Source organism: Phycodurus eques, chromosome 10 (genome assembly GCF_024500275.1).
Source record: "Phycodurus eques isolate BA_2022a chromosome 10, UOR_Pequ_1.1, whole genome shotgun sequence".
NCBI classification, from domain to species: Eukaryota; Metazoa; Chordata; class Actinopteri; order Syngnathiformes; family Syngnathidae; genus Phycodurus; species Phycodurus eques.
The window spans coordinates 25,680,406-25,689,450 of NC_084534.1; the positions used below are offsets into that span (position 1 = coordinate 25,680,406).

The 9,045-nt window shown below is 41.5% G+C and overlaps 1 protein-coding gene across 1 annotated transcript; it reads right to left on the bottom strand.

The window, feature by feature from the left end:
- Nucleotides 1-1,549: 1,549 nt before the first annotated feature.
- On the bottom strand, nucleotides 1,550-7,000 carry slc16a1a (solute carrier family 16 member 1a). The gene is made up of 4 exons (XM_061688018.1): nucleotides 6,784-7,000; nucleotides 4,733-4,876; nucleotides 3,227-4,000; nucleotides 1,550-1,773 (listed from the first exon to the last, which is right to left on the bottom strand). The coding sequence occupies exons 1-4, from the start codon at nucleotides 6,998-7,000 to the stop codon at nucleotides 1,550-1,552; spliced, it is 1,359 nt and encodes a 452-aa protein (XP_061544002.1).
- Between the last annotated feature and the right edge of the window lie 2,045 nt (nucleotides 7,001-9,045).

Genomic DNA, 9,045 nt, shown 5'->3' on the forward strand with positions numbered 1-9,045 from the left:
TAAATGAATGCAACAAATATTGTATGACTCATGATAATGTAAATGCCAGGTGGCCCATATTAAAGGATAGTCTTCTTTGCCCAACCCCTGGAAGATTTATTTTGTACTGTATATAAATCCACATGTCATTCATCCATCCTCACTCTGGTTGCGAATGAGCTGCAGTCTACCTGTCCTAGGTGACTTTTTGCAAGAGCTGGGGTACACCCTGGACTGGTTTCCTGCCTATCTTGTATCGGGCACAACTAGACAAACAACCATTCACATTCACACCTATGGGTAATGTTGAGCCTTCAATTAACCTAACACGTATCTTTTTGGAATGTGGGAAGAAGCCAAAGTGGCGAGAGAAAACCCAGGCAAGCACGGGGAGAACATGCAAACTCCGCATAGGGAGGCCGGAGCCAGATTCGAACCCCCCAACCTCAAATTTGTGAGGTGAAAGTGCTAACCACTACATCGCCGTGCCACCACAAATAATCCAATCATATAGTAATGAAATAAAGTGTGTTCAGATGTAATTTCGAAGTGCAGCTCACTGTGCTGAAACTATATGGAAAAATTCCCACCAATCCAATTGTCATAATTGTCATGCATTCATTCATTTAGTCAAGTGACATCAGAATTATGTTTTTTTTTTGTCACATTACTATCAGTCGAATAGATTATTGTAAAAATTTTGTTTTCCTCAATCAAATCTATTTTCCGAAATACACATAGACAGAGAAGCTATGATGCCTTTGCACCGGAAGATCCTAACATTCGCCAACCTTCCAGTCAGGTGGCATATGGGCATGGGATCTAGGGATGGCTATCATAGGGTGATGTAACAATTAATTTCTTGCTTTCTCGGGGATGAACGCATACTTTCTGGGGAAATGGCAATGTTTCCAAGTATTCAAACAGTCAGTAATTTTGAAGCAAAAATATTTATCCACTAAACAATGTAGAGTTTTTCTATTTATTTGTGTGAGGCAAAAATAAACACGTGGGAAGTTGCAAAGTTCCTCTGTAATTGTGAATACTTAATATATGACTTGTGTAAAGTAACTCAGTCAGTCAGTAGTACATTTTCCTGTACAAAAAGAGGCAAGCCAAGCAATGAGGTCTCTATACGCTCATTTCAAAACATCTTCCAGAAAGAAAAAAATAGTAGGGTAACATTTGTGTGATAAACATAATGATACAAGTACAATAATGATGCACTTTTGCAGAGCATGTACAGTACATACAGTCCTTAAGGAATTAAAACCCTGTTCCGCATGCTCTGCATGACGACATTATAGATTCTATGTAAAAAGTGAATTAAACTTTTCACAACCAGACACTAACAGTCCATATTTAAAAAATGATAAGTATATACCATTAGTGGCGTATAAATATTTAACAGTAAATTGCATGTGATGGTACAATATAAATGTGTTTTGGATTAATGGCCATAATAACACTGTATGTTATCCACACATTTGTCCTAAATGAGGCAGAATGTTTTCAGGTTTAGCTCTATGACTTGAAACAAACAAATTGACTAAAAAAGAGACCAAAACATTTAGACGGTATCTGTGTTCCTGGCCTCTACCACCTTGGCCGCATTGACCCTGTAGGATTTATGATCTCCCACTCTGGCCATGCGCTCCTCTGCTTTCTTCTCTTTCCTCAGCAGCCGATAGTTGAGGCCCATGCCCATGAAGAGGAAGAAACTGGAGACGATGAGGAGGATCCCGCAGCCCTGGTACGTGTACTTGTAGTCGTTATAGATGTCCTTAAACTTGCCTGTGAACAGGTGAGTAACAGGTTGATATTTAATTTCAGCGTCCACAGCACAGTACAGAGTGGAACCTCCAAAGTTGAACAACGCCGTAGTTGAAAGAATTTAAGTTCTACCTAAAGTGTGATGATGACCATAGAAACTTAAAGGGAACTTATTGTGACGGCGTCTGGCTGCTCTTTACAACATTTAATGTCGATTACATGCCCAAATTTAATTTTATCAATTTATTTTATTCATAATAATGAGTGGGATTAACATGACGCCCCAAAAGGATTGCCAACAAAGCACAATTTTTTACAATTTTAATACAGTGGGTTCTCGTTTTCACGATGAGTCTGACATACAAACTTTCGAGGTTATGAGCCGCACCCAATTAACTAGATTGCGAAGCGTACTTATTGCCTAGAAGCATTGTTCATACAAATATTTGCTGGAATTATGACGTTACCACTGTGTTAGTGTAGGTTAGTGATGGACTGTGGGGCGTTCTGGCTTATATTTGGGTTATGAATGCAATGGATGACCAGTTTTACCTTTACAGTGTTCCCATGTTATATCGCGGTTCACTCTTGCCGTCACCGCTATATTAAATTTTTTCTAAGCAATTGTTTTTATGGGTTTTTACTGTATTCTTTCTTACTGTGGGAAAGGAGAGCCATATTCATAATACACTTTTTAGCCATTCATTGAGCACCGAGAAAACAATTAAACACAATGAGCACGCAGAAGCTATTGTCGGCCCTAGCGCTCACTCAGGACACACACAGACAAGCCCTGTTTACATGGAGCCTGTATTCTGATTACAAGACAATACCAAGTGAAAATGCTCCATATGCGTGGTGACGTAATCTTTTACACATGTAAATATGGCAGCTTCCAACCAGAGCTCGTATGCGACAGAGTTCTTGTTTTCATCAAGCTGTTGCACATGTAAACACTAGATCGGAAGAGATCACGTCACATGTAAATAGTTGACCAGAGATCTTCAATCTCAGTGATTTCAATTGGAAAGACAAAAAAGTCTGCATGTGATCTTACCAGGCTCTCAAAGGCACATGCATGTACACAGCCACTACAATAGGCACGGTATTTTCTATGTACGTTATGCTTGCAATTTGTTTTGGCTTTTAAATAATTTCATTTTATATAATTTCATTGATGTATCCGCCGCAATAAATGGGAGTTTACTGTATTTGCTTTATTTGGTTGTAAAAAAAAACCAGTGGTTAGCGTCTCTATTTACTTGTATGACATTTAAGTGTTATTTACGTAAAACATTGCCCGTACTATGAATACAGCTTTAATGATGGCGAAGGTTTAAGCCATAAACAAATTAACACACTTTACACTATTTCCTATGGGGAAATTGTTGTGAAATAAGAACAACAGAACAGCTAGTATTCGACATTGGAGGTTCCACTGTATTGCTCAAATGTTTGCGATTGAATCTGTTACCTAGCAAGGGGGGCCCCAGCAACACGGGGCCACATTCAATGATAGTGACCAGGCCAACGGCGCTAGAGAATCGTTGGGCTCCCACCAGGTCCATCAGGGTCTCGAACAATACGGAGCTCAACCAGCCGAAAGCAAAGCCAAAGAACATGGAATAAATCACAAAGCCTTTGTAGTCGACTGACTTTGGGGCGAAGACGTGACACACGCCATTGTATAGCACAGAGGCGGCAAAGAAGTACTGGATTCTGGGCCGAACCCATTTGGTGTTGGCCAGAATACCCATCGAGGGCCGGGCAACCATGTCAACAAACGCAAGGACAGATAGCAGGAAAGCTGCTTTCTCTTTCGGAATGTCTTTGCTCTTTGCAAAATTACTCAGGAACACTAATGGTGCGAAAAGGCCAAAGAACATGATAATATTGCCTGAAATGTAAAGTAAGAAGCCACGGTGCTTGAACAAAGACAGGTCAAGGAAGCTGTTTATGATCTGCGAACAGGACCTCTGCTCCGTACTCTTCTCCACCGGTTTGGGTTTCGGTCCGATGGGTCGCATGAGGGAACCGGCAACGCAGCAGTTGAGCAGCAGGCCGCCCAGGATGAGAAAGCTTCCTCTCCAGCCAAAGCGGTCGTAGAACCACGTGTTGAGAGGTGCCAACGTGGACAGGAAGACAGGACTACCAGCCATGGCAAGGCCATTGGCAATGGGCCGCCTCTTGTAGAAATACTTCCCAATCATAGTGAGGGCAGGGTTAAGGTTGAAGGACAATCCCAATCCTAAAACACAGTCACAAATATTGTAACTTTAAATGGAAATACAGTTTTATGGAAAATGTATTTACTTTTTAATGATCTATACAAAGAGTTGGATCTCTGGAGGGCTTGCCCAACCATTAAATGTAAAATTTAACCAAGTAAATCTTTTGCAGTCTATTTCAGAAAATGCGTCTATGGGCGAGCCATTTGGAAATTATGTTGTCCTAATATGGCTAATTGACACAATAACTGTTCAGTGTTTTCTCTGCCCATGACTTGGACGCTAAGTTGGCCAAAGATCCGCCATTTTATGAATGTGTGTGGGAAGTATAGTTAGTGACGTCCGGCCTCCTCCGGTGAAAATGCTTTTATTGGCTTTAGGTGTGCTCGCTATTTTTTCCACACACCGGGATCTGCTTCCACATGTACAAGCCTGCACTTAGTTCATCGTAATATCCTAGCCCCCGACCTGTCATCATGGTATCGAAAGTTTGCCATTGCCCCAACAGTATATGGGACTGGGTATACTTGCATGCAACAGGGCCGCCCCCTCAAAATGGGTTAGTTTCAGCAAGACAACAAAGGTGTGTTTAAGGTTGGCTTTTTTTTTTTGTCATGTCACAGACATGTTATGAAGACATGGGAAGTGTTTCATATTGTGAAAGAATACGGTCAGAACAGTAGATGGCAGAAGTCTGCATGATTTGTGATTAAAAAAGATAAAAAATAATAAATAGAACTCAAGTACAGTACCTCCCACTACGCCAATGCAAAAGTACAGTGCTTGGACAGAGTTGCAGAAAGAGGCAGCGACGAGGCCCAATCCAGAAAGACATCCTCCCAGCATCATAACAGGGCGACTCCCATATTTATTCACCAGGATGCTGCTGATAGGACCTGTGAAAAATAAACAATCACACACACGCGATCACTGTATTGGGTTTGTTTGCATGTGACTGCAATTCTACATTCGCCCACAAGAGAGCCACAGCACCACATTCTGAGGCCCAACAAACTCACAACAACTTGTGCATCATTTTTGTCAGTGGTGCACTGCAGTAGATTTTCATTCCATTAATAATAGGATCTGTCAGAAAAACCGTGAGAGCTGTAATGAAATAATAATTTAGTTGGCTTGGAGATGCATAAAAATGGACAGAAGTAATTTGTTAGTGGAATCTCCTTAAATTGACTCTAAACGCATTTGAAAGATGACTGGAAGTTTACGAGTGGGTGTTTTATTGTGCGAGAGTGTGTGGATGGAGGTTGTGGGCAACGGGTGTAGCACTACAATATCAGTGCTAATCTTGACTGCAAGGCTCTTCTAACTCGGTCGTGATTAAAGGTGTAACTCAACCACAACCCTTTGGTTACTGGAACCATGTGCAGAATCTGTAAAACAGTAGGAGGGAACCTACCTTCTGCGGGTCAATATACGGACCGCGAGAGCATTTGATCCAGCCTTCCATGCAATTCGGATGTCCATATACGACTTTTAACAGGCTAGAGTGTCTATAAGAGCCTTCGAGGAAGATCGCCTCCTTGCCAAATCCGCACACTGCCCAGTCCATCTAAATAGAAACTGACAGTTTTTGTTTAGAGGTTGTCCAAACTCATTTGCCAACGCCGCGCGAGACAAAGGGTCTCTAAATTGTAATGCAGGCCGTCTCCGCGCTATCAATGAGTTCTTTCCTGGCAGGCCCACAGGGAGAGCTGCCCGGGAAAAAAAGGTTAGAGATGAACCGGTGCGGAATATTATGAAGGTAATGGATCAAAAATGGAGGGAGTACAGGGATGCGCAACAGTCGCTTAATGAACTCGTCTTGCCGACGTGTAGCGAATGCTTAGCGTGCAAAGCATCAACCTAGCAGTGCTGGCAAACACACTTCCTGCAAACTTTCAATTTCCAATGTGCCACTTGGCATCAGCTGCGTATATTTACATCGGCACATTTGCATTAATTGAAGGTGTCAGTCGGCCTCTCGGTGGAATGTGTCACTGTACGATAACCAGCTTTGATTCATTGATGTTTAACATCCTGCTTGCTGATATAATGAGGGATTAAGAGGGATGTGTAGTTTCTCTTGGGTTTGACATGAAATGAGCTATTGTTGACTTAAAAAGCAGTACTCTCTTACATAATGCATGACGCTGTGGTAAACATTCGCCTAACCATAATTTGTTTCCATTTTTTTCTCATATACTTCACTTAAAAACATGAAGTAGTGTTTGTGGACTAATTTTTTCAGCAGCATATCAGTTTTCCACACGAAGGAAATATGTTCAAGAAACTTTTCCCCGAGATTGCAAAAAGTGGTCCATATCTTCCTTTTTAGCAGTTTATATCGCATTGGAATGAAGGAGTGCAACTCTTTTTCATTCCGCAGCAGATAGCCGTGAGGGATGACCCTCATGTTTCTTCTCCCTGTGAAGAATATCATGCCGCGCAAACAAAAGCCCGATCGTCACCTGCCTGCATGTTTTCATTCATCTCATTAAAGTGGCCTCACATCTAAAGAAACAATCAGGATGTGTACAGATCCATCCATCCATTTAATGAATTCACCCAACGGTCATGTTTTTCTACCCCTCAACGACAATTTTGAATCTTCAAAGATGTTTCTGTAAAGTCTTTTAATAAGTTTCAGCAAATTCAATTTGATTGATGAGGCGGCAGTGGTTCAGTCCATCAGAACTGCTTCCTTAGCACTGTTCCTTGCTCGCATGGTGTGAATGTATGGTATACTGCATACAACAATGAAGCAGTGTTGACCGACTACAAAATATTTGTGTCATATAGTTACCTCCGCCGTACGTGACCGCTAACATGATGGAGGAGATCCAGGAGACCTGGCTGCTGGTCACGTTGAAGATCATTTCAATCTCCTTGAAGAAGACTGTGATGGACTTGGGGAACGCATAAGAGAAGCCAATAGAGATGAAGGCCCCTATCACCACCATCCAGCCCCAGCCGCCCTCCGGGGGTGTGTAGCCAACTGGACCTCCAACTGCCGGCGCCATTTTGACTAGCAAGGGTTAGCTTCTGTCTGTATCAATGTGGTGCAAATTGGAGAAACCTCTGCAGGAAAGAACAAAACATGTTTTAATTAGTATTTCTTATTCCTTAAATGCTATTTTTCACTGATTGTCAGCACAATAGAACTGTGTCACCGTCCTTAAACTGATATATTTGATGTGTTATGTATCTTTTAGGTAACTCATTTTGATCAGTACATTCCCATTAAAATGTACACAAATGCTCAAATTCTTGTTTGGAGTCATAACAAATGAACTAGACATTAATTGGGTATTTTTTTTTTTTTCTTCCCCCCCAATTTGAAAAAAGTTCCCAGGTGTCCTAATAGCATGTCGGTCATGTGCTATTCATCAAAATATTGGGGTATTTTAAAGAAAGCATGTCACGGGAAAAATAATCAACACTTTTAACCCTGTTTTCTAGGCTCACTGAAGTTAGACCGCCTTGAGGGGGTGTTCCTTCGAGGGCAAACGATCAAGTCAATAAAAGCATCTAATTGTATTTATATTGAGGGAGGTAGCACTTCATCACCTCGTCCCCGAATTAGACCTGCCAACTAGACTTGCCAAGTAGTGTTTCGGATCTGTAAATATCAGTAATTTTACCCAAACTTCAGTGAGGAAATTATGTCACATTCCAATTCCACCTTAAAAGTTCCATCCAAAATGACAAGGACAAAACTTTGGTGAAGGTGAGTCTCTTGCTCTATTTACAGTTTCAAATGAACATGAGCAAGGTAGACACCATGGCCAAAGTGTGCCTCTGAACACTTTGAGTCAAGCGCACTCTAAACATTTTTGCTAACTGGACAACAGGGTGCAAGAATGAGGACGCTATTTAGGAACTAGCTTGACTCTGCATGCGCTCCCACCCGCCGATTTCATGCAGTCGCTTAAGTCGTGATGAATAAGAGTCCATGTGCAGAGTCAAACAACTTACTGTGTTGTTTACACTGGGGATACCACTAGAAGAGAGCATCGATCAGAGCAGGAACACGACAAATTCACACTGCTCCGTAGTCCACAGCTACGTGAAATTCTTTTTTTGTTTGTTTTTTTTTGTTTTTTTTGCCTGTTTGTACTTGATTTGGTTGACGAATACTCTTATAAAAGACCGGTCTTCTAAACATATTGCAAAGGCCAGTTCTGCGCCGTGAGGAGTAAATATTTAATGTGTTAAAGAACTTTTGTTATTGAGCTGGGATTTTTGCTGCTGCTATGCAGCTGTAAATGTGCCTTCTGCATTGAGCTAGTGAAGCATTGGAGGAGAAACTGTCATGTGTTCTTATACTTATAACTGGCTTTGCGGAATAGAATGAAAATTCTGGATTCCCCTTATAGCCCGTCATCTCTTCCGCTTTGCAAAACAAAGGTCAGTACAATTGCAAGAAGGCAACTTGAAAAATATTCGCCGCCTGGAAATAGTCGCCACACATCCACTGCGCTGACTCCAATACAGGACAATATGCAGGGGGGGATGATCTGTGCTGGCGTTTAAAGGATGAAAAATTCAGCGGCTGACTGAAGATGATAAATGGACGACATTGTAAACATGGACAAGGCTCCAGATAAAGCGGCAAAAGCACTGAAATAATGGGGGAAAAAAAGTTGTATTTTATATAAAACGATTGATTGCTGAGTCCTAAATCAAATTGGTGAAAATTACAGTCAATAAATGAACTGAGACGGGGAGAGACGTTAATGCCCCTGTAACTTTAAAGGTCCAAAAAGAACAGTGGGTGGCTTTTATGCCTCTTAAAAACACAAATACCAGCATGAGGCAGCTGGTGGGGGGCTCTGCAGAGACTCAGTGGGAGTGCGCATTACTGCCAAATGTATACACTACATGCTATTTCCTTTCCAGACACTGCCAACTTAATTGAAGTTCAATGTTGAGGTAGGAGCTGTTGGATTGGTACAGCATTATAAGTAGCCTTGAAACAACATCCCAACTACAACAAATCCCCCATAGACGCGGATATTATTCATTGATGAGTTTTGTACAGCCACAAAGTTGGTAAGAATTCCCA